At 43.3% G+C, this 27403-nt stretch overlaps 1 protein-coding gene across 1 annotated transcript in view; it reads left to right on the top strand.

Annotated features, from left to right (window-relative positions):
- Nucleotides 1–19627: 19627 nt before the first annotated feature.
- Nucleotides 19628–27403, top strand: part of SPON1 (spondin 1) — a 343817-nt gene continuing 336041 nt past the window's right edge. Inside the window, 1 exon segment of the mRNA XM_040328285.1 lies at nucleotides 19628–20181. Coding sequence (XP_040184219.1) covers nucleotides 19956–20181 — 226 coding nt within the window. The 5' untranslated portion in view covers nucleotides 19628–19955.

Here is a 27403-nt window from a genome sequence, read left to right as displayed (position 1 = left end):
TTCAAATATTTTTTTTTGCGTAAGATGTCCGGGAATACGAAAGTACGTTACGCACGTCGCCGTTCAAAAAAATTACGTCACTTCGCGCAAAGCACGGCGGGAATTTCAAAACGGAGCATGCGCAGTACGTCCGGCGCGGGAGCGCGCCTAATTTAAATGGTAAACGCCTTATTTGAATTGGGCGGGCTTGCGCCGGACGTCTTTACGATACACCGCCGCAAGTTTACAGGTAAGTGCTTTGTGAATCAGGTACTTACGCTGAAAACTTGCGCGGTGTAACGTAAACGGGATACGTTACGCCGCGGCGCAGGTATCTGAATCTGGCCCATAGTTACATAGTTAGTCAGGTTGAAAAAAGACACAAGTCCATCCAGTTCAACCACAAAAAAAATAAACAAACAAAATAAAAAACACAGTACAATCCCATACACCCAACTCCATACCCACAGTTGATAACCATGTCAATGGTGCAGCAGAAAACATATAGCACAGTGAGGAAGATTTTGGTCCAGGATGATAGGACAGTCAAAAAACAGTTGCGGAATGATGGCCGCCCGCATACTGTAAGCTGTGCGGCCACTTTATGGGGGCGCTAGACTAATTTGCCTCTCAGCCCAGTCCACCCCATAAGACTGGTGCTACACTAAAAGTGTAGCACAAGCCGGCGGGGACTCTTTCCGTGTTGCCCCCCTGCAAAGTGCTGCCCTAGGCCTGGGCCTTGTTGGCCTAGGCCAGGATACAGCGCTGCTTAAATCCCATGAGTTTTTTCTTTCATCTGGAGGAGAGGAGGGGCTTTCTCAGCTAAGCACACCCTCCTGCCTGCATGCCTGAGCTCGGGGCAGATGGACTCCAGGAAGTAAATGCTACATGAATCATCTGCCCCTACTCAAGATGGCCACAACTAGAAATACTAGGACGGTGTTTTTCAAAGTGATTTCTCAACAAAATAAGTCATGGAGCCATGAATTGATGGGCGAGTTTGCTTTGAATATTAGAAATTGAATTAAACAGCGTTTTCAGTTTGTGGTGCTCAGATACAGTTTAGTATCGCATATGGAACACCATGTAAGGTGGAGAGTAGTTATAAGTCATAGCAAAAGAAAATGTTTCCACACCAAAATTCATATCCAGTACATAATTCTAGGAATATCACACAAGTCTTAGGAATGTCATAAATAAGAAAATAATTGGAAAACCTTATTCTGTGGGGTATTGCAACATTCTGTGTAATATCCTACATGCCTGTATAATAATTAAAATACCATATATGTCAATAATTTATTAGAATTGAACCTTACATGATATTTTTTATTTCCCTGCTGTATTTGAGTAGTGTTCGAGATTCTCAACAACTAAACTCAAGAACAAATAATTGATAAATCACAAGCTTGCCAGTCCTTGTGATCAAATACCACCAAAAGAAAGCTCTATTTGTTGGGAAAAAAGGACGCCAATTTTGTTTGGGAGCCACGTCGCACGAGCGCGTAATTGTCTGTTAAAGCGAGGCAGTACCGAATTGTAAAAACCCCTTGGGTCATTTAGCAGCATATTGGTCCGGTTGACCACCACCCCATGTCAAAAAGACGTCCTGTTTTTAAAGTTGAATATCTCGGTAACGGCAGCAGCTGCTGCCACAACCGAGATATTCATCTTTTCAGGGGGCGGTGGTGTACACGATAACGGCGGTCTCCGCGGCGGATTCGCCGCGAGATCGCCGTTATCGGTGGCGGGAGAGGGGACCCCCCCCTCCCGCCGCTCTCCCGCGCTCTCCGGATGTGTCCGGCAGCTGAGCGGGGACGGGACTGAAGGAGAAATCTCCTTCACCCGTCCTCATAGCTCTGCTGGGCGGAAGTGACGTCAAAACGTCAGTCCCGCCCAGCCTCTTAAAGAAACATTTTTTTTTTTGTCATTTGAAAAAATTACATTTTTTTTTTTTTTTTTTTTTTTTGCATTTAAGTCTAAATATGAGATCTGAGGTCTTTTTGACCCCAGATCTCATATTTAAGAGGACCTGTCATGCTTTTTTCTATTACAAGGGATGTTTACATTCCTTGTAATAGGAATAAAAGTGATCAATTTTTTTTTTTTTATTTCAGTGTAAAAAATTATAAAACTAAATAAAAATAAATAAGAAAACAAAAAAAAAATTTTTTAAAGCGCCCCATCCCGACGAGCTCGCGCGCAGAAGCGAACGCATACGCGAGTAGCGCCCGCATATGAAAACGGTATTCAAACCACACAAGTGAGGTATCGCTGCGATCGTTAGAGCGAGAGCAATAATTCTAGCCCTAGACCTACTCTGCAACTCAAAAAATGCAACCTGTAGAATGTTTTAAACGTCACCTATCGAGATTTTTAAGGGTAAAAGTTTGACGCCATGCCACGAGCGGGCGCAATTTTTAAGCGTGACATGTTGGGTATCATTTTACTCGGCGTAACATTATCTTTCACAATATATAAAAAAATTGTGCAAAATTTATTGTTGTCTTATTTTTTAATTCAAAAAAGTGATTTTTATCCACAAAAAGTGCGCTTGTAAGACCGCTGCGCAAATACGGTGTGACAAAAAGTATTGCAATGACTGCCATTTTATTCCCTTGGATGTCTGCTAAAAAAAAATATATAATGTTTGGGGGTTCTGATTAATTTTCTAGCAAAAAAATTGTGATTTTCACATGAAGGAGAGAAGTGCCAGAATAGGCCCGGTGGTCAAGTGGTTAAGTGGTTAAATTACGTTTTTAAAAATTTCGTTTTTTTTTTCATCACAAAAAAGGACCGTTTGTACGCGGCATTAGAGGTGCCTCTCTTCTCTTTTATACCGTTAAAAAAATGCTTTGATATACAAGTGCTTTGGATTACAAGCATGTTTCTGGAACGAATTATGCTCGCAATCCAAGGTTTTACTGTACTTGAATTTGGCGCATGCTGCGCCACTTTTAGAACACTTTTGCGAAATCTGTCTGCGCCATGCAGGGCCTCTCTCTGTATCCCACAAGGTCTTAATTAGCTCCACATATAAAGGAGCCCACATATAAAGGTTTTGTTGCTGCTACTCAATGAGCTCTGAGATCTTTTACATTCCCTAATAAGCCCTTCAGTTCAGACCTTGCCCATTCATTTTGCTCCCCAGCAGTCCTAAGCTTGATTTTCCCAGGATTTTCCGCCAAGACTTACAAGAATCATGTGAAACTGTTACATTTGTTATGGATGGCTGCATTCTTCAGTATGTCTGCTGCTCAAAGCGATAAATCACGCCGGCTGCTTTAGGCAAACACCCTCTAATTGGCAGAACAAATAGAAAACCCAAAGGATGACCGTCCATTATGACAGCGGCCTTTTAAAAAAAAAAAAAACTTGTAGAACAAATTTCTGATTTCACATCTATGGGCAGAGAACATTAATGGATCTCAGGCAAATTATCCATTGAAGGCATGTAGGCAGCGCATATTATACAATGGGAAACACAAATGAGTTAAAGGAAACGGGAGAATCAATTAACTTTTAAATGAATCTTTCTCGTGTTCGGATTTAAACCACAAATCTCAGAGGAGGTCGAGCATTCAAGTTAAAACCGTCGCAAGGGAGTTGCATCGTCTTACACACAAAACGGAAACAAGGATGATCTCTAACCAATCATGTTTGATAACAAGCAGAAATATTGCAGAACATACATTATTTCACTCGAGAAAACAAAGGATATATATCGGTTCCTCATGTATCCTCTACAATGCTTATTCCATCCCTTTGAAGAGCACTGCACACTAGCATTGCACACAGATAAAAGTATACAATATTAACCACTTAAGGACCGCCTCCTGCACATATACGTCGGCAGAATGGCACGGCTGGGCACAAGCACGTACAGGTACATCCTCCTTAAGTGCCCAGCCGTGGGTCGCGGGCGCGCGCCCGCGCCCCGGTCCGAAGCTCCGTGACCGCGGGACCCGCGGACCCGATCGCCGCTGGAGTCCCGCGATCGGTCCCCGGAGCTGAAGAACGGGGAGAGCTGTGTGTAAACACAGCTTCCCCGTTCTTCACTGTGGCGCCGTCATCGATCGTCTGTTCCCTTATATAGGGAATCACAATCAATGACGTCACACCTACAGCCACACCCCCCTACAGTCATAAAAACAGATGAGGTCATACATAACCCCTTCAGCGCCCCCTTGTGGTTAACTCCCAAACTGCAATTGTCATTTTCACAGTAAACAATGCATTTTAAATGCATTTTTTGCTGTGAAAATGACAATGGTCCCAAAAATGTGTCAAAATTGTCCGAAGTGTCCGCCATAATGTCGCAGTCACGAAAAAAATTGCTGATCGCTGCCATTAGTAGTAAAAAAAATAATAATAATAAAAATGCAATAAAACTATCCCCTATTTTGTAAACGCTATAAATTTTGCGCAAACCAACCGATAAATGCTTATTGCGATTTTTTTTACCAAAAATAGGTAGAAGAATACGTATCGGCCTAAACTGAGGATTTTTTTTTTTTTATATTTTTGGGTGATATTTATTATAGCAAAAAGTAAAAAATATTGCATTTTTTTCTAAATTGTCGCTCTATTTTTGTTTATAGCGCAAAAAATAAAAACCGCAGAGGTGATCAAATACCACCAAAAGAAAGCTCTATTTGTGGGGAAAAAAGGATGCCAATTTTGTTTGGGAGCCACGTCGCACGACCGCGCAATTGTCAGTTAAATCGACGCAGTGCCAGATCGCAAAAACTGGCTTCCTAAAGGTCCGGGTCTTAAGTGCGGGTATACGTAGACGTCTGCTACCGGTATATCGAATCCTCTGAATTACTGTAATGCTATCAGGCTGCAGATTCAGCAATAAATAGCAACATTTTATTTATTTTTTTCTGAAATGACGCAGCAAGGGTTAAAATAGAAAAAAGAGGAGGTACTCACTGACTCATGTCAAACATTTGTATTGGCCACATCCCTCAATCAATAGACAAAAAGAGAGTATCTCCCCCTAGATGGGACTTTAAAGGCCAAACAAAGTTTTGAAGTTTGTAAATTGATAAAAATATACACATAAAATGTATATTTTTAAAACATTGTTACTTTACAGAATTTCTTTACACCTGCCTAAAACTTTTGCTCAGTAGTGTATATATAACAAAGTGCATCTTTGTTGGTCCAAACTGTACAATCACCTTTGCCTGGAAGATCGATGAATTCAGAATTTAATCCTGTTCATCGGACTGGCAAACCTGACTAGAATAAATAAAGGCAACCTGTGTTTTTGTGTTATTTTTCCATCTCTGATGCCCTGTACACAGGATCGGTTCGTCTGATAAAAACCGACCGATGGACCGTTTTCATCGGACGAACCGATCGTGTGTGGGCCCCATCGTTTTTTTTTCCCATCGGTGAAAAAAAGATAGAACCTGTTTTAAATTTTTCTTATGGTTAAAAAAACGATAGAAAAAAACGATCGTCTGTGGGGAAATCCACCGGTCAAAAATCCATGCATGCTCAGAATCAAGTCGACGCATGCTTGGAAGCATTGAACTTGATTTTTCTCAGCACGTCGTTGTGTTTTACGTCACCGCGTTGGACACGATCGGATTTTTAACCGATGTATGTAGGCAAGACTGATGAAAGTCAGCTTCATCAAATATCTGATGAAAAAATCCATCGGCATTTCTCTTTGTAAACCAGCGTCGGGTATGCAAATTAGCACTTACGGAGATCCACAAAGGTTTTTCCCTTCGTGAAGTCGCCGTAAGTGTTAGTTTGCCATCGCAAAGATAGGGCTGCTTTTACAAAGTGTAAAATTAGTACACCATGTAAAAGTATACCCGTCTTTCCCGCGTTGCTGTCAAATTTTTTTTCAATTTTTTATTTTTCCCGCCGCAACTCTTTTTTACCCGTTGCGATTCACAAAACCTCGGCGCAACGTAACTTCGCGCAAAGCACTTTTGGGAAAATAGCGTCGGGAGCATGCGCAGTACGTCCAGCGCGGGAGCGCGCCTAATTTAAATGGGACTCGCCCCATTTGAATTGGCCCGCCTTGCCCCGGACTGATTTAGGATACACCGCCGCAAATTTCCAGGTAAGTGCTTTGTGGATCGGGCACTAACTTGGACAATTTGCGGCGGTGTAACTTATATCGGAAAAGTTACGTTGCGCCCGCTCGTTGTGGATCTGGCCCATAGTTTTCCCTGACGAGATTCTTGGCAAGAAACTCTTGCCGCCGGAGTGTACTGACTTTAATTTCAAAAGAACCGCGGTTCTCTTGAAAGGAAAGAACACGGTGACGTCATCGCGTATGACGAGCATGCGCTCGTCACATTCGATGCCATCGCTGCCATCTTGCTTCACCCTACCTATGCCGTGGAAGCTACTGCGCATGCGTCAAAGTCATTTCGAGCATCCACGGCGACAGGTAAGTATACACACTATTGGGTTTCTCGTCGGGAAACAGGCCGACAAGAATCTCAAGAGAGCAGGTTCTCTTTTTTTCTCGTCGAGATTCTGGCCAGATTTCCTGAATGCCTCATACACACGCTCGGGAATCTCGGCAAGAAGCAGTTTTCTTGCTGGTTTTTGCCGAGAAACCCGGTCGTGTGTACGAGGCCTCACACTTTCTTTGCTGGTCCTCAAAAGTCCTAAAAATAATGATATTCGATATAATTTTTATGTGTACCTGTCAGGTGTCCACGGACCAATGGCTGGGAAATATCACTTTATTCATCAATAGACCTAGCTTCACAATATCATATTATAGCTGAAAAAAAAGGTTAATTTATGAGTAAAATATTCCGGGCGAGATAGAAGGATGGCGTGCGAAGGGGATTTTAACCAAATAAAAATGGATCTAAATTGGTCATAACAGAAGCAGTTTTCCCTAAGGCAACTTAAATCAGAACCCTAATTCAATTACCAATTCAAAATGTATGTAGAGAAAAGAAATAAGAAACCTTCCTCTGAACTAGATGAATGCGGCGTATTTAACCGCAGATTAAATGTAAAGAAAATGGATTCCTGACTTTTCCATGGCTGTCAGTTCCTGCGCTGTAAAACACGGGGATGTTTCAATTACACTCCATGAGAGTTTATTATAATCCTTTATATATGACCTTGTGGGCAGAGATTAAAAATACTGGATGGAGGGAACGTGCATGCCAGGAGCTAGGATTACCCTAATGTATTTAACTCTAAAAGAAGAGAGAAATATAAAGAGAAGGTCTGAAAAGGCCACGGTTGGCATTATGATGAGTGTACAAGATGTTCATTCCATCAGGTCTGCTTTCTGTTTTAAAGCCCTTGGACAAAGTAAGGGCTGGTTCACGCTGGTGTTGGTCTCAGTAGAGCAATCCGAACGTGGTGACAGGTGGTGAGGTGGCATCATATCGCCTTCTTATCACCTACTTTAACCACTTAAGGGCCGGAGCTACCAGCTGGCATGTCCCCCGGCTAGTCGGAGACCCATACAAATCCGGAATCTGCTTTCATCGGGTCCCCACTATGGTAACCCAAAAGCAGGGCCGGGACAAGGGGTGGGCAGGAGGGACGACTGCCCCTGGCACAATGGTTTATTGCAGGGATATGGGGCACCCTGACCCTAACCCTAAGGTAAAGGGGGGCGCAGTTTGCCCTGGGTGCTGGATGACCTTGTCCCGACACTGCCTACAAGCAATGACTTCCAGTTTCTCCCTCTTTAGTAGTAGAGGGGGGTGGGGCAGAGGACACAACTGTGGGAGGGTGCTTTGGTGCAGAGGAAACTGCTATGGGGGGGAGGGCACCACAGGGGGGAGGGGTGGAAGGGAATACTACTGCAGGGGGAGGGGGTTGCAGAGGACACTGCTATGGGGGGCAATACGGGAGGGGGCAAATGACACTGCTATGGGGAGCAGAGGACACTACAGAGAGGGGGCAGAGGACACTGCTGTGTTGGGAGATGCAGTGGACAGTGCTTGGGGGGGGGCAGAGGGCACTACAAAGGGGGGCAGAGGACCCTACAGTGGAGGGGCAGAAGGCACTACAGTGTGGTGAGGGGGGCAGAGCACACTGCCCTATTGGGGGGCACAGGACACTACTGTTGGTGCAGTGGTCAGAGGATACTACCGTGTGTGGTATGTGTGCGTGGGGGGGCAGAGAACACTACAGTGGGGGGCATAGTATATTACGGGGGGTGGGGAGATGTAAAAGGGGGCAGAGTACACCGCTGTGTGTGGGGGGGGGCAGAGAACACTACAGTGGGGGGCATAGTATATTACGGGGGGTGGAGAGATGTAAAAAGGGGCAGAGAACACTGCAGTGGGGGGGGGGGGCATAGTATATTACTGGGGGTGGGGAGATGTGAAAGAAGGCAGGGTACACCGCTGTGTGTGTGTGGGGGAGGGGCAGAGAACACTACAGTGGGGGGGGGGCATAGTATGTTACAGGGGGTAGGGAGATGTGAAAGGGGGCGGAGTACACCGCTGTGTTTGTGGGGGGCAGAGAACACTGCAGTGGGAGGGGGCATAGTATATTACTGGGGGTGGGGAGATGTGAAAGGGGGCAGAGTACACCACTGTGTATGTGGGGGGGTGGGGGGTGTCAGAGGATACTACTGTAGGGGGGGGGGGTATTTGAAGCATAAGACACTACTGTAACACAATGGCCCGGATTCACATACATTGGCGCATATTTATGCCGGCGTAGCGTTTCTTTTTTACGCTACGCCGAACCAGCGCAGAGGGGCAAGCACAGTATTCACAAAGCACTCGCTCCCAAATCTACGCTGGGTTCCCTCGGCGTAAGCCGGCGAAGGTGGTAGTGGGCGTGAGACATGCTAATGAGGCGTGACCCCATGCCGAGTGCCAGACAAGTACTTAAATTGAACGGCGAATGCGCCGTCCCGTGGACGCATCCCAGTGCGCATGCTCAGAATCACGTCGAAACTACTCCCTAAGATACGTAGAATCACTGCCTACGACGTGAACGTAACCTACGCCCAGCCCTATTCACGTACTACTACGTAAACGACATAAAATACGACGGCTGTTCCCTAGTCCATACCTTTGCATGAGCTGCGCCTCATAGATGGGGAATAACTTTACGCCGGACGTAAGCCTTATGCAAACCGCGTATATTATGCGCCAGGCGCAACTACGTTCGTGAATCGACGTATCTCACACATTTGCATATTTGCAATGAGGCGGCCAGCGTAAATATGCGCCCACGATACGCCGGCGTAGGAAAGTTACGTCGGTTGGATGAAGCCTATTTTCAGGCGTATCTAGTTCTGTGGGCACGGCGCATAGATATGACAGCGCACATTTACACTTACGCGGCGTATCTCGAGATACGTCGGCGTAAGTGCTTTGTGAATCCGGGCCTATGTGTGTTTTTGTTGGAGGCTTTTTTCTTTTAAATTTTAATGGGCGACGACAACGCCCCCCCCGGGGATGTAAAACATATATAATGTTTGGGGGTTCTAAGTAATTTTCTAGCAAAAAAAATCTAAATAATGGCCCGGATTCAAGAAGCAATTGCGCCCGTGTAACCATAGGTTACACAGCGCAATTGCTTACTTGCCCCGGCGTTACGAATGCTCCTGATTCAGGAACATCGTAACGCCGACTGCAGCCTAAAATCTGCGTGGCATAAGGCTCTAATGTCACGCATATCTTAGGCTGCATTCTAGCGATGACCGCTAGGGGGCGCTCCCATTGTGCTCAGTGTATAGTATGCAAATTGCATACTAACACCGATTCACAATGTTGCGCGAGCCCTGCGTACGCAATTTACGTCGTTTCCGTACGGCGTGTTTAGCGTAAGGCTGCCCCTTCTAATAGCAGGGGCAGCCAATGCTAAAGTATACCCGTCGTTCCCGCGTCGCGACGTTCGAATTTTACGTAATTTGCGTAAGTGATTCATGAATGGCGCTGGACGCCATTCACGTTCACTTTGAAGCAAATGATATCCTTGCGACGTCATTTGCCGCAATGCACGTCGGGAAAGTTTCCCGACGGAGCATGCGCTCTACGCTCGGCGCGGGAGCACGCCTAATTTAAATGATTCCCGCCCCCTACAGGATCATTTACATTAGGCGCCCTTACGCAGGGCAAGTTTACACAGCGCACACGCAATTTACGGAGCTACTGCTCCGTGAATCGCGGGTAGCGCAGTAAATTTGCGGGGGCGCAGGGCAAAAACGCTGCCCTGCGCCTCCGCAAATAAGGGGCAAATCTACCTGAATCCGGGCCAATGTTCACATTTATACAAAAAGTGCCAGAAAATGCCCGGTCTTCAAGTAGTTAAATAACGGACGGATGCTTAAATATATCCCTGACAAAGCCTGTGCACGGCTACAGAATGTCAGACATCATCCTGTTCTATTGATTCTTTTTAATTAGAGATCAACATTTAAATCATAAAATCTACGATCAGTTAACTTAAATGACCCAATCTTGGTGTAAGTGCCAGAGTAGTTTACGAAGCGCCCTCCTCTGCAATACCCGCAGCTGCCAAAACAAACCCTTCCTGCACAATACCATCCAGAGGTTTCACAGCTAAAAAATAAGTGACAGAATTCCTTTCTAACTGTATATTAAATCGTATGTAAGCCCCAAAAGGAACATTCAAATATTGCAGTTCCTAGGTGTGGTGGCTGCTTTACTTTTCTCTTTTTTCTTTTTTTTTCTTTTCACCTGGTGATCCTGCCCATAACTCACTTCCTGTCCTAGGGTGACAACGCTCACTTACCCTACTGTATAAGAACATCTGACTGGACTATAGAAACCTCCTCTCTTCTCATCTAGAATATAGTTGGGAGGTGTTCTGTAGTTCGTGCAAAAAACTGAGAACAATATAATCAATTAGAGTGCATCACAGAGCACAGGAAGATTTGAGCTGAGGTTTCTGGCAGGATCAACAAGTGTATTTTTTTTTTTTATATATATAAAGGGCTAGATTCATAAAGAGTTATGCCGGCGTATCAGTAGATACGCCGACGTAACTCCGAATCTAAGCCTGTCGTATGTTTAAGTGTATGCTCAAACTGAGATACACTTAAACCTAGCTAAGATACGACGGCCTGCGCCGTCGTATCTTAGGGTGCAATTTTTCCGCTGGCCGATAGGTGGCACTTCCGTTAATTTCGGCGTAGAATATGTAAATGACTAGATACGCCGATTCACAAACGTACGCTTGCCCGTCGCAGTAAAGATACGCCGTTTCTGTAAGCCGTATAGCCATAAAACTATCTCCTATTTTGTAAACGCTATAAATTTTGCGCAAACCAATCGATAAACGCTTATTGCGATTTTTTTTTACCAAAAAAAGGTAGAAGAATACATATCGGCCTAAACTGAGGAAAAATAATGTTTTTTTTATATCTTTTTTGGGGATATTTATTATAGCAAAAAGTAAAAAATATAGAATTTTTTTCAAAAATGGCGCTCTATTTTTGTTTAAAGCGCAAAAAATTAAAACCGCAGAGGTGATAAAATACCATCAAAAGAAAGCTCTATTTATGGGGAAAAAAAGGACACCAATTTTGTTTGGGAGACACATCGCACGTCCGTGCAATTGTCAGTTCAAGCGACGCAGTGCCGAATCGCAAAAGGGGGCCTGGTCCTTTAGCTGCATAATGGTCCGGGTCTTAAGTGGTTAAAAAGTAAAAATAAAAAATGCAGAGGTGATCAAATACCACCACAAGAAAGCTATATTTGTGGGGAAAAAATCCATTTGGGTACAGTGTTGTATGACCGCGTAATTGTCATTCAAAGTGTGAGAGCGCTGAAAGATGAAAATTGGTCTGGGCAGGAAGGGGGGTGGATATATTACAAACATACAGGGCCAGATTCACAGATGAAATACGCCGGCGTATCTACTGATACGCCGGCGTATTTTCAAATTTCCCGCGTCGTATCTTTAGTTTGAATCCTCAAACCAAGATACAGCGGCATTTGGGTAAGATCTGACAGGCGTACGCCTTCGGATCTTAGGGTGCAATACTTCGGCATCCGCTGAGTATGCTAATTAGCTGTTTACGGCGATCCACAAAGGTATGCGTGGTCGTCGCATTCTCTTACGTCGTCGCTAGTCGGCTTTTTCCGGCGTAAAGTTACGGATGCTATTTAAATGGCTTATATTTAGACTAGCCATGTTAAAGTATGGCCGTCGTTCCCGCGTCGAATTTCAATTTTTTTTTTGCGTAAGTCGTCCGTGAATAGGAAAGGACGTAACGCACGTCGCCGTTCAAAAAATTACGACGGTGCAACGTCATTTCACGCAAAGCACGGCGGGAAATTTCAAAACGGAGCATGCGCAGTACGTTTGGTGCGGGAACGCGCCTAATTTAAATGATACACGCCCCATTTGAATTAGGCGGGCTTGCGCCGGACGGATTTACGTTACGCCACCGCAAGTTTACAGGCAAGTGCTTTGTGAATCAAGCACTAGCCCGTAAAACTTGCGGCGGTGTAACGTAAATGTGATACGTTACGCCGCCGCGGATTTACGCGATTCTACCTGAATCTGGCCCACAGTATATAATTAATTTGAATATTAAAAAATGAATTAAAGGCACTGACACCATTGCTTTTATTGTTGATCAGAAGTTCTATTCCATCCATGACCAACACAATACCACCCGTCTCTGTCTTCCACATACAATGTCAGACTCGAAAATAGTATTCCTAGTGCCAACCAATCAAATGGAATTGTCTGCACTGCACTGGGAACATGACAGCTAGAATAACTGTATCCAGTTGGTTGCTGTTTGCTGCCCTGTCCAATTTTCCGTAGTTCCCTTTTTTAAAGGAAGTCTTTTGTTTCCTTTGGAGAGAAAAGACTCGGGGAGCCTTTGATGTGTCTGTCCAGGACATGTGATACAAGCCCCGCTTTTGCTTGCCACCCACATTGTAATCTTTTCCTAATGGATCACGCTTCTTAACCTTTCCTAAAGGAAAACATGGGAGGGGGTCGCCGTTCCTGACCTCCTTTCTAAAATGCCAGCTGCCTGGCTGTTCTGCTGTCTTCTTTTATATTTTAGGTCAATGACGCGATCTGAAAAGTATTTATCTGCAGTAGTTGGTTTTGTATCTCATAGGACTCAATTTATGAAGCTTTACACTAAAGCCCTGTACAGACGATCAGTCCATCTGATGAGAATGGTCCAAAGGAGCGTTCTCATCGGTTTACCGATGAAGCTGACTGATGGTCCATGGCGCCTACACACCATCAGTTAAAAAAACGATAGAGTCCAAGGCGGTGACGTAAAACACAACGACGTGCAAAGAAAAACGAAGTTCAATGCTTCCAAAAATTGCGTTGACTTGATTCTGAGCATGCGCAGGTTTTTAACCGATGCTTTTGCGTACTAGCCATCGGTTTTGACCTGTCGGTCAGGCGTCCATCGGTCAAATTTTAAAGCAAGTTCTAAATGTTTGGACCGAAGGATAACTGACCGATGGGGCCCACACACGGTCGGTTTGGACCGATGAAACGGTCCTTCAGTACGTTTTCATCGGTTTAGACCAGGGATGGACTGGCCATTGGGACTACAGGGAGTTTCCCGGTGGGCCGATGGCTCAGTGGGCCGGCTTCAGTGACAACGGACCGCCGCCCCCCTCTGCTCCTCTGTCTCTCCCTTCCCGCAGCACTCACCTCCTCTCCCTGCCCACAGCGCTCACCTGGGAGGACAAAGAAGCAGGGGGAGGACCAGAGGAGCAGGGGGGACGACAGAGGAGCATGGGGGAGGGGACAGACATCTGACTCAACAGCTATGGCCTGGGAGTTTCTCACTTCTGCCTAATCTTGTCCCATAAGGGGGGGCACCAAACTGATTCTTTGCCCCGGGTGAAATAATGTCTAGCTTCCCCACTGGTACTGCCTCTAAGAGTACCAATACTAGCCAATGGATAGTGGCTAGTGAAGGGGGAGAGGGGGCTTGGGTGGCCAGGGGGGGTGCGGGAGTTGTCCGGCCTCTGTGGGAGAGACCTGTCAAAGTGGGCCAGTCTGGATGAAGTCCAGGGCCACATTTTTGTCCCAGTCCAGCCCTGGTTTAGACTGATCGTGTGTACGAGGCCTAAGACAAGGATCTTTGTCTTCATCTGTGTGGCTGTAATCTTTAAAACTCATTGGACGCAGCTGAAAATAACTGTCACATAGGAAAATGAATTATCCTTATCCTGGTGTTTTAGCTTTGGGAATTGAGCCTGTGTTGTGTTGAACCCAGAGGCTCAGCATGTCACCAAGGCAATTAGTGTTTGAGAATGAGACTCAAAGGGGGTTATTTACTAATGGCAAATCCACTTTGCTTTTAGTAAGGCGATTCTGAATACTTTATATTTTTTTAAATCCGGCGCCATTGGCAGCCGAGTAAACCGGAAGTGACGTCGCTTCCGTGTTTACATACAGGAGACTGGAACTAAGGGCCAGATTCACCAAAGAGATACGACGGCGTATCTGCTGATACTCCGTCGTATCTGTTGTTCTATCTATGCGACTGATTCATAGAATCAGTTACGCATAGATATCCCTAAGATCCGACAGGTGTAATTGTTTTACACTGCCGGATCTTAGGATGCAATACCGCGGCCGCCGCTGGGGGGAGTTCGCGTCATAAACCAGCGTCGGGTATGCAAATTAGGAGTTACGGCGGATCCGCGACAGATTTTCGCGTTCGATACGTCGCCGCTAGTCTAGTTTCCCGTCGCAAAGTTAGTCATCGTTTTTGGTGCCCTAACTTTAGTCAGCAAACGTATTGCTGTCTAAAGTATGGCCGTCGTTCCCGCGTCGAAATTTTTAAAATAACGTTGTTTGCGTAAGCCGTCCGGGAATACGGAATTACGCTACGCGCGTCGCCGTTCGAAAAAATGACGTCACGGCGCACAAAGCACGGCGGGAGTTAAGAAACGGAGCATGCGCAGTAGGTCTGGCACGGGAGCGCGCCTAATTTAAATGGCACACGCCCATTTGAATTGGCCGCCTTGCGCCGGAGGCCGCAGGCGTAGTTTTCATCGCAAGTGAATCAGGCACTTGCGATGAAAACTTGCAGCGGTGTAACGTATCTATGATACGTTACGCCGCCGCACTTCTACCAGAATCTGGCCCAGGCTTCCTATGACCAACGTAACTTACCTACGCCGTAGTTTTGTGGGCGCATATTTACGCTGGGCGCATTTGCCGCTCCCATTGATTTTCTATGCACATATGCAAATGAGGGAGATACGCCGATTCACGAACGTAGTTGCAGCCGGCGCATAATATACGCGGTTTGCGTAAGTCGTACGTCCGGCGTAAAGTTATTCCCCATATAGGAGGCGCAACTCATGCAAAGGTATGGACCAGGGAACACAGCCGTCGTATTTTACAGGGGTGCATCCACGGGACGGCGCATGCGCCGTATGTCATTCGTAACTTTATGACGCTCAGTCCTTCATTTACATGGGGTCACGCCTCATTAGCATGGCTCACGCCCACTTCCACCTACGCTGGCTTACGCTGAGGAAACCCAGCGTAGATTTGAGAGCGACTGGGGGCGAGTGCTTTGTGAATACTGTGCTTGCCTCTGTGCGCTGCGTCGGCGTAGCATATATTGGATACGCTACGCCGGCATACATATGCGCCAATGTATGTGAATCCGGGCCATTGTGTTTTTTTTTTCAAAATTGCCGCTCTTCTTTTATTGATAGCGCAAATAATTAATAAACTGCAGAGATGATGAAATACCACCAAAAGAAAGCTCTATTTGTGGGAAAAAAGGGCGCCAATTTTGTTTGGGAGCCACGTCGCACGACTGCGCAATTGTCATTCAATTGTCAAGTGCGACAGCGCTGAAAACTAAAAATTGGTCTGGGCAGGAAGGGGGTGAAAATGCCCGGTATTGAAGTGGTTAAGGATCGTTCACACTGCCCCCGGGGGACTCTGCTGAGCAGCGCTGTCCATGGCAATCACAATTCATAGACGAGGTAATGAGCATTATGTCCTATGGCTTCAGTTCATTGTACCGCCTTTGTATGCACTGAAAAAAAGTAGGACATATTACATATTTATGCAGAGTGTTGTGGCGCATTATATTGCATTGCAATGTGCTGCCGCACATAGAGTTATTGAAGTGTCAAAATGACTAGAATGTAAAAAAAAAAGAATCGAGCGCTGTCGTATAACACTTTGCAGCACACATGCATAAGACACATTAGGGGGGATCTCTTAAGCTGCGCAAAATGCAAGCCTAGACCAATTATCATATACTACGCACGGTCGGAAATTCCAACAACAAATGTTCGATGTGAGCTTGTTGTCAGAAAATCCAACCGTGTGTAGGCTCCATCGGACATTTGCTGTTGGAATTTTCAACAACAAAAATTTGAGTGCTGGTTCTTACATTTTCCAACAACAAAATTTGTTGTCGGAAATTCCGACCGTGGGGTAGATTCAGATAGATTAGCGGATCTTTAGATCCGCGTAATCTATCTGATTTACGATCCGCCGGCACAAGTTTGAGAGGCTAGTGCTGTATTCAAAAAGCACTTACCTCAAAACTTGCGGCGGTGTATCGTAAATCCCCTGGCGGAATTCCGCGGCTAGGGGGAGTGTAGTATTTAAATCAGGCGCGTCCCCGCGCCGATTTAACTGCGCATGCGCTGTCCGCAAATTTTCCCGGCGTGCATTGCTCCCAAAGACGTCGCTAGGACGTCATTGGTTTCGGCGTGAGCGTAACTTGCGTCCAGCGCTTTTCTGAATCGACTTGTGCAAACAACGTAAAAATTCAAAACTCGGCGCGGGAACGACGGCCATACTTAACATAGGATACGCCTCACATAGCAGGGGTAACTATACGCCGGAAAAGGCCGAACGCAAGCGACGTAAAAAAAAAACGACGGGCGGCCGTTCGTTTCTGAATCGGCGGAAATCGGCATTTGCATATTCCTCGCATAAAAAACGGAAGCGCCACCTAGCGGCCGGCCGGGAATTGCAGCCTAAGATCCGACGGTGTAAGTCACTTACACCTGTCGGATCTTAGGGAGATCTATGCGGAACCTGATTCTATGAATCAGCCGCATAGATCCGACCGTCGGATCTCAGAGATACGACGGCGTATCAGGAGATACGCCGTCGTATCTCTATCTGAATCTCCCCCCGTGTGTATGCAATTCAACGCACAAAAATTCTACGCATGCTTGAAATCAATTTGACGCATGCTCGGAATTACCGCGTTCTTTGACGTTAACAATTGTGTGACCGTGTGTATGCAAGACAAGTTTGAGCGAACATCTGTTGGAAAAAAATCCACGGTTTTGTTGTCGGAATTTCCGATCGTCTGTACGCGGCATTAGGCTTGATTCACACCTATGCAGTTTTAGTGCTTTTTGCATTTTGCAGATTTGCAATACAGAATGTGTTCCATAGGAAACCTTGGTAAATGGATTGTAGTGCAAATCTGCAAAATGCAAAAAGCACAAAAAAATGCCATAGGTGTGAATCCAGCCTTAGGCCCCGTACACACGACCGAGTTTCTCGGCAAAAAACAGCAAGAAACTTGCTGGGAGATATTTTTTTGCCGAGGAAACCGGTCATGTGTACATTTTCATCGAGGAAACTGTCGAGAAACTCGACGAGCCAAAAAGAGAGCATGTTCTCTATTTCCTTGACGGGAATGGAGAAACTTGGCTTGTCGAGTTTCTCGACGGCTTCACAAGGAACTCAACGAGGAACTCGATGTGTTTCACCCGTCGAGTTTCTCGGTCGTGTGTACGAGGCTTCAGTGGTTGCAATTCCTAAAAAGCATTTTCTTTCTCAATAAAAGCTGAATTCTGATTGGTTGCTATAGGTTACTGCACTTTCCCCAGCGCCTCTCCGCTTTTGCTCATTATCTACACCGGTCTCAAGTTCTCTCGGCATCTCCGCGATGTTGCGCGAAGTAACACGTTTCTATGTAATCTTTCGTTGCCTCAGAAGAAGAGAAATCCCCAGCAATCAGCATCCGTCAACTTAAAAGACAAAAAGGGGAAGCGGGACCACGGCAGAGTATGGGCAGAGTATGCAGAGAGTATGGGCAGAGTATGCAGAGAGTAGGCAGAGTATGCAGAGAGTATGGGCAGAGTATGCAGAGAGTATGGGCAGAGTGGACAGAGAGTATGGGCAGAGAGTGGGCAGAGAGTATGCAGAGAGTATGGGCAGAGTATGCAGAGAGTATGGGCAGAGTATGCAGAGAGTATGGGCAGAGTATGCAGAGAGTATTGGCAAAGTATGCAGAGAGTATGGGCAGAGTATGCAGAGATTATGAAGAGAGTATGGGCAGAGTATGAAGAGAGTATGGGCAGAGTATGCAGAGAGTATGTGCAGAGTATGCAGAGAGCATGGGCAGAATATGCAGAGAGTATGGGCAGAGACTATGCAGAGAGTATGCAGAGAGCATGGGCAGAGTATGCAGAGAGCATGGGCAGAGTATGCAGAGAGCATGGGCAGAGTATGCAGAGAGTATGGGCAGAGAGTATGCAGAGAGTATGGGCAGAGTATGCGCAAAGTATACAGAGAGTATGGGCAGAGTATGCGCAGAGTATGCAGAGAGTATGCAGAGAGTATGGGCAGAATATGGGCAGAGAGTATGCACAGAGTATGCAGAGAGTATGGGCAGAGTATGCAGAGATTATGCAGAGAGTATGTGCAGAGTATGAAGAGAGTATGCGCAGAGTATGCGCAGAGTATGTGCAGAGTATGCAGAGAGCATGGGCAGAGTATGCAGAGAGTATGGGCAGAGAGTATGCAGAGAGTATGGGCAGAGAATGCGCAGAGTATACAGAGAGTATGGGCAGAGTATGCGCAGAGTATGCAGAGAGTATGGGCAGAGTATGTACAGAGTATGCAGAGAGTATGGGCAGAGTATGCAGAGAGCATGGGCAGAGTATGCAGAGACTATGGGCAGAGAGTATGGGCAGAGTATGCAGAGAGTATGGGCAGAGTATGCAGAGAGTATGGGCAAAGAGTATGCAGAGAGTATGGGCAAAGAGTATGGGCAGAGTATGCAGAGAGTATGGGCAAAGTATGCAGAGAGTATGGGCAGAGTATGCAGAAAGTATGGGCAGAGTATGGGCAGAGAGTATGGGCAGAGTATGGGCAGAGTATGCAGAGAGTATGGGCAGAGTATGCCGAGAGTATGGGCAGAGTATGCAGAGAGTATGGGCAGAGTATGCAGAGAGTATGGGCAGAGTATGCAGAGAGTATGGGCAGAGAGTATGGGCAGAGAGTATGGGCAGAGAGTATGGGCAGAGTATGGGCAGAGAGTATGGGCAGAGAGTATGGGCAGAGTATGGGCAGAGAGTATGGGCAGAGTATGCAGAGAGTATGGGCAGAGAGTATGCAGAGAGTATGGGCAGAGTATGGGCAGAGTATGGGCAGAGAGTATGGGCAGAGAGTATGCAGAGAGTATGGGCAGAGAGTATGCAGCGAGTATGGGCAGAGTATGGGCAGAGAGTATGGGCAGAGTATGCAGAGAGTATGGGCAGAGTATGGGCAGCGTACGCAGAGAGTATGGGCAGAATATGGGCAGAGAGTATGGGCAGAATATGGGCAGAGTATGGGCAGAGTATGCAGAGAGTATGGGCAGAGTATGCAGAGAGTATGGGCAGAGTATGGGCAGAGTATGGGCAGAATATGGGCAGAGTATGGGCAGAGTATGCAGAGAGTAGTGGTGACTTGGGGGAGAATGTGCCTGATGATGAATTGTCAGTGTTCGCACACACAGCTTGGCTGGATGTCTAGGAGACGAGCTGCTCCTCCAGCGCTCTGCTATTTCACCAAACCCTGTGAATTCTGCTGGGCTAAGTAAACATTACAGTGCTGCTAATCACATCCACTGAAGGAAAACAGCACTCCAGTTAGGAACTGGCAGAGATTAGAGCTTTCTCTCCTGGCTTCCCAGAGCTGCTTCCCAGCAGCGGCTCCTTGCACCCCTCTTCTTCCTCCCTTCTTCTTCCTCCCTTCTTCTTCTTTCTTAATTTGCAATGGGACTGTTAGTACAAGCTCTGTACCTTTCCTATGTAGCGGTGACTTGTTTGTCGGTGGTCTCTGGATTTACAGATGAAACTGTAGAGAAAGCGGTGAAATCGGAAGGATATTGTAGCCGGATTCTCCGAGCTCAGGGAAGTACTCGGAAAGAAGGGTACCATGAATTCAGCCTGAGAGTGGAAGGGGATCCCGAATACTACAAGCCGGGCAGTACTTACCGGGGTAAGTGGAGGGCACTGTATAGGGGGGCGGGAGGGTCGCCTTCTCCTACGGCTCTTTAGTCTTTTTGTGTGTTTCTCTTAAAGCTCCCATGTCAGTGTGTCGCCTGCTCTGCATGCAATCCTGGGTCTGATTGTCTATCTGTAGGTCTGGAATATCAAAGTCATGCCTTGGAAGATCCTCCTAAAGTCAGGGATTTCACGTATTACTTTCCAGGGACACTTCGCTGCTGAGCAGCTTAACTTACAACAGCGTCCTAGAGACCTGCGGAGGCTTTGTACAGCATTCTAAAAGCAGAAATGTTTTCAAGATTCACGCAACTTTCACCAAGACTCATATACACTGTGCTGCTGCTGAGTTGCCAAACTTACAATTCACATTAGTGTCCTAGAGACCTATACAGTCACATTAGTGTCCTAGAGACCTATATAGTCACATTAATGTCCTAGAGACCTATATAGTCACATTCGTGTCCTAGAGACCTATACAGTCACATTAGTGTCCTAGAGACCTATACAGTCACATTAGTGTCCTAGAGACCCATACAATCACATTAGTGTCCTAGAGACCTATATAGTCACATTAATGTCCTAGAGACCTATACAGTCACATTAGTGTCCTAGAGACCTATATAGTCACATTAATGTCCTAGAGACCTATATAGTCACATTCGTGTCCTAGAGACCTATACAGTCACATTAGTGTCCTAGAGACCTATACAGTCACATTAGTGTCCTAGAGACCCATACAATCACATTAGTGTCCTAGAGACCTATATAGTCACATTAATGTCCTAGAGACCTATACAGTCACATTAGTGTCCTAGAGACCTATACAGTCACATTAGTGTCCTAGAGACCTATATAGTCACATTCGTGTCCTAGAGACCTATACAGTCACATTCGTGTCCTAGAGACCTATACAGTCACATTAGTGTCCTAGAGACCTATACAGTCACATTAGTGTCCTAGAGACCTATACAGTCACATTAGTGTCCTAGAGACCTATATAGTCACATTAATGTCATAGAGACCTATATAGTCACACTAGTGTCCTAGAGACCTATATAGTCACATTAGTGTCCTAGAGACCTATATAGTCACATTAATGTCATAGAGACCTATATAGTCACACTAGTGTCCTAGAGACCTATATAGTCACATTAGTGTCCTAGAGACCTATATAGTCACATGTGTGTCCTAGAGATCTATATAGTCACATTAATGTCCTAGAGATCTATATAGTCACATAAGTGTCCTAGAGACCTATATAGTCACATGATTGTCCTAGAGACCAATATAGTCACATTAATGTCCTAGAGATCTATAAAGTCACAGTAATGTCCTAGAGACCTATATAGTCACATTCATGTCCTAGAGACCTATAAAGTCACATTAATGTCCTAGAGACCTATAAAGTCACATTAGTGTCCTAGAGACCTATATAGTCACATTAGTGTCCTAGAGACCTATATAGTCACATTGATGTCATAGAGACCTATAAAGTCACATTAATGTCCTAGAGACCTATAGTCACATTAATGTCCTAGAGACCTATATAGTCACATTAATGTCCTAGAGACCTATATAGTCACATTAGTGTCCTAGAGACCTATATAGTCACATTAATGTCCTAGAGACCTATATAGTCACATTCGTGTCCTAGAGACCTATACAGTCACATTAGTGTCCTAGAGACCTATACAGTCACATTAGTGTCCTAGAGACCCATACAATCACATTAGTGTCCTAGAGACCTATATAGTCACATTAATGTCCTAGAGACCTATACAGTCACATTAGTGTCCTAGAGACCTATACAGTCACATTAGTGTCCTAGAGACCTATATGGTCACATTAATGTCCTAGAGACCTATATAGTCACATTAATGTCCTAGAGACCTATATAGTCACACTAGTGTCCTAGAGACCTATATAGTCACATTCGTGTCCTAGAGACCTATACAGTCACATTCGTGTCCTAGAGACCTATACAGTCACATTAGTGTCCTAGAGACCTATACAGTCACATTAGTGTCCTAGAGACCTATACAGTCACATTAGTGTCCTAGAGACCTATATAGTCACATTAATGTCATAGAGACCTATATAGTCACACTAGTGTCCTAGAGACCTATATAGTCACATTAGTGTCCTAGAGACCTATATAGTCACATTAATGTCATAGAGACCTATATAGTCACACTAGTGTCCTAGAGACCTATATAGTCACATTAGTGTCCTAGAGACCTATATGGTCACATGTGTGTCCTAGAGATCTATATAGTCACAATAATGTCCTAGAGATCTATATAGTCACATAAGTGTCCTAGAGACCTATATAGTCACATGATTGTCCTAGAGACCAATATAGTCACATTAATGTCCTAGAGATCTATAAAGTCACAGTAATGTCCTAGAGACCTATATAGTCACATTAATGTCCTAGAGACCTATAAAGTCACATTAATGTCCTAGAGACCTATAAAGTCACATTAGTGTCCTAGAGACCTATATAGTCACATTAGTGTCCTAGAGACCTATATAGTCACATTAATGTCATAGAGACCTATAAAGTCACATTAATGTCCTAGAGACCTATAGTCACATTAATGTCCTAGAGACCTATATAGTCACATTAATGTCCTAGAGACCTATATAGTCACATTAGTGTCCTAGAGACCTATATAGTCACATTAATGTCATAGAGACCTATAAAGTCACATTAATGTCCTAGAGACCTATAGTCACATTAATGTCCTAGAGACCTATATAGTCACATTAATGTCCTAGAGACCTATATAGTCACATTAGTGTCCTAGAGACCTATATAGTCACATTAATGTCCTAGAGACCTATATAGTCACATTAATGTCCTAGAGACCTATACAGTCACATTTGTGTCCTAGAGACCTATATTGGTTTGGTACTTTGGGGTCTATAAATGTGTTCATAAGATTCACTCAACTTTCACGCAAGACTCACACAACCATTTTCTGCTAAGCTGATTAACTTACAATTCACAGTAGTGCCCTAGAGACCTATACAGGTTTACTACACTTGGGGGTCTACTTATAAATGTCTTAACTCAACATTCACACAACCAGTTTGCTGCTGAGATGCTCAATTCATAATTCACAGGAGTGTTCTAGAGATCTGCAAGGGATTTGTATAGAATTATTAACTTAGGGGTCAATAATCAATGTCATCACCTAAGATTCACTCAACTGTCATGATTCACAATAGCGTTCTAGAGACCTATGGAGGCTGTGTAAGGAAAACTAAACTTAAGGGTCTATTATATTCACTCAACTTTCACCCAAGACTCACACATCCACTCTGCTGCTGTGTTGCCAAACTCACAATTCACAGTAGTGCCCTAGAGACCTTTATAGGTTTTGTACAGAAATATAAACCTTGGGGTCTATTTAAAAATGTATTCACCCAATATTCACTCAACTTTCACCAAGACTCACACATCCAATTTGCTCACTGTAGTGTCCTAGAGACTTATTTAGGTTTTGTACAGAATTATAAACTTTGAGGTCTATTTATAAATGTCTTCACCCAAGATTCACTCAACTTTCACCAAGACTCACTATGCTGCTGATTTGCCAAACTCATAATTCATAATTCACTATAGTGAATAATTCAAAATTCACTACATAGTGTCCTAGAGACTTATTTAGATTTTGTACAGAAATATAAACCTTGGGCTCTATTTATAAATGTCTTCACCCAAGATTCACTCAACTTTTACCCAAAACTCACACATCCACTATGCTGCTGAGTTGCCAAACTCATGATTCACTGTAGTGTCCTAGAGACCTATTTAGGTTTTGTACATAATTATAAACCTTGGGGTCTATTTATAGATGTCTTCACCCAAGATTCACTCAACTTTCACCCAAGACTCACACAACAAGTTTGCTGCTGAGCTGCTTAACTCACGATGCACAATAGATTATAGGGATTTGTACAGAATTATTAACTTAGGGTTCAATAATCAATGTCATCACCTAAGATTCACTAAACTGTCATGATTCACAATAGCATCCTAGAGACCTATAGAGGCTGTGTAAGGAAATCAAAACTTAAGGGTCTATTATATTTACTCAACTTTCATCCAAGACTCACACATCCACTAAGCTGCTGAGTTGCCAAACTCACAATAGTGCCCTAGAGACCTATAAAGGTTTTGTACAGAATGATAAACCCCGGGGTCTACTTATAAATGTTTTCAAGCATTATTCACTCAACTGTCATGATTCACAATAGTGTCCTAGAGACCTATGGAGGCTGTGCAAGGAAATCAAAACTTAAGGGTCTATTATGGTATATTCACTCGACTTTCACCCAAGACTCACACATCCACTAAGCTGCTGAGTTTCCAAACTCAAGATTCACACAGTGTCCTGGAAACCTATATATGTTGTGTACAGACTAATAAACCTTGGGGTCTATTTATAAATGTCGTCACCCAACATTCACCCAAAACTCACACGTCGACTTTGCTGCTGAGCTGCTTAACCGATGATTCACAATCGTGTCCTAGAGATCTCATGAGGCTGTGTACAGAATTAATAAATTAGGGGTCTAATAAAAAATGTCATAATAAATGTCATCACCCATGATTCACTCTTTTACCCACATTCACCCAAGACTCACCTATCCACTTTGCTGCTGAGCTGCTAAACTCATAACTTACAGTAGTGTCCTAGAGACCTATAGAGCCAATGTAAGGGGTTTATTTTATTCAATCAACTTTCACCCAAGACTCAGACATGCACAGTAGTGTCTCAGAGACCTACACAGGCTATGTACAGATTAGGGGTCTATTTATTAATGTCATCACCCAAGATTCACTCAACTTTCACCCAAGACTCAGACATGTACAGTAGTGTCTCAGAGACCTACACAGGCTATGTACAGATTAGGGGTCTATTTATTAATGTCATCACCCAAGATTCACTCAACTTTCACCCAAGACTCAGACATGTACAGTAGTGTCGCAGAGACCTACAGAGACCTACACAGGCTATGTACTAATTTATAAACATAGGGGTCTAGTTATTAATGTCATCACCCAAGATTCACTCAACTTTCACCCAAGACTAAATATATATATATATATATATATATATATATATATATATATATATATATATATATATATATATATATATATATATATATATATATATATAAATAAATTAATTAAAAAAATCGAATTTATATATATATATATATATATATATATATATATATATATAAACTTGTGACTGTGACTTATAAATAAATATATGAAATAGATAATAAATAAATATATATATATATATATATATATGAAAAATATATAAACATAAATATATATATATATATATATATAAATATATATATATATATATATATATATATATATATAAAATAAATCGAATTAATATCTATATATATATATATATATATATATATATATATATATATATATATATATATATATATATATATATATATATATATATATATATATATAAACTTGTGACTGTGACTTATAAATAAATATATGAAATAGATAATAAATAAATATATATATATATATATATATATATATATATATATATATATATAAAAATAAAAAATCGAATTAATATATATATATATATATATATATATATATATATATATATATATATATATATATATATATTTATATTTATATATTTTTCATATATATATATATATATATATATATATATATATATATATATATATATATATATATATATATATTTATTTATTTATTATCTATTTCATATATTTATTTATAAGTCACAGTCACAAGTTTATAGTCACAAGTCCATCAAGTACAACCTATGTGAAATATTTATATTTATATAATTCATATATTTATTTATTTATATATATTCAATATATTTTATTTATATTTATATATTTCATATATGTATTTAAATGAATGTATTAAAAACAAAAATGTTATATATTGCAGCTTTACCTATTATAAGATGTGGTGGTTGTATTAGACTGCCTCCACTCTGGATGAAGGAGAACAAGAGGCACAGCAGACAGCAGCATTGTCAGTCTGGGGGGGGGGGGGGTAGTGTTGAATGTATTAGCAGATTTAAATACATTAACGAATTGAAGCCAAACTCCAGCTCACACTTTATAAAAAGTTATAGGAAACAGTTATTTTTCCTTTTGGGATAAAGGTTTCACATGAATAAATACAATCTGATCTTTTTAAGCACCCCAGATAGTGGTTTGTCTCCTCCCTGTAAACTGATACACTCTGCTGGAGAGCTTATGCTTTTGAAAAACAACAGACTGGCTGGCTGGATCGCCAGGTAAAAATAAAACACAGGGAGAAAGGATTTAAGCTAGGTGTCTGACAATAAAAGCAGCACCACATCCCTAGATGAACAATAGCATATGTAGAAAGGTAAAAATAGAAGAAAAGAAAGCATAAAAAAGAAACGAATGCAGCCATCACATCTAAGAATCGGTAAGCTGCAATATAATAAATGTTTGCTTGTGGGTTTTATACTGCTTTAAATTATCATTAGTAGATGTCAGGAAATGTCTACAGCTCAGGAAGAGAGGAATTTATAGCACGGCTGATTCATACAAAAAATTCCAGAGAAGTTTCTATAAAAGGCGACGCTGTCTCTTTAAATCTGGGACCGCTGTCAGCTCTATGCTGCTGATTCCCTTTATCGGAGTTCCCAGCTCTCTGATTTCCAGGAACGCTCCCAAGTTTTGAAGACGCATCCCTGGAAATTTTGGCCACCGTCATTGTCCCTGTCGGATTATCAGCACGGAACTTTGCAACCAAATCCCTGTAGTATTTCAATGCCAAGAGAGGCTCAGAGCCAATTTATGAACTATGTCATGATGGGACTGCGGTGTTACTCGGTCCCTCGACACGAGAATGGAGGCAGCTCAGGTCCCTCAATTTATCAGTCCCTGCAAATGATTTGCTTCATTTTCTTTCATGGGCTTTTCAACATTTCCAGCTTTATATAGTTGAAGTGGATCTAAACCTTATCTAGGACTGGTATGCTGCATTACATTACAGTTTTTGTTCTTGGATTTAGATACGCTTTAAATATATAACGCATTCTCTAAAGCCAAGAACAAAAAATGTAGGGGCAGATCCACGTACATCTGCGCCGGGCGCAGCGTATCAAAGATACGCTACGCCGCCGTAA

The sequence above is a fragment of the Rana temporaria genome, chromosome 11 (assembly GCF_905171775.1).
Source record: "Rana temporaria chromosome 11, aRanTem1.1, whole genome shotgun sequence".
NCBI classification, from domain to species: Eukaryota; Metazoa; Chordata; class Amphibia; order Anura; family Ranidae; genus Rana; species Rana temporaria.
This window is presented reverse-complemented; position numbering and strand designations above follow the sequence as displayed.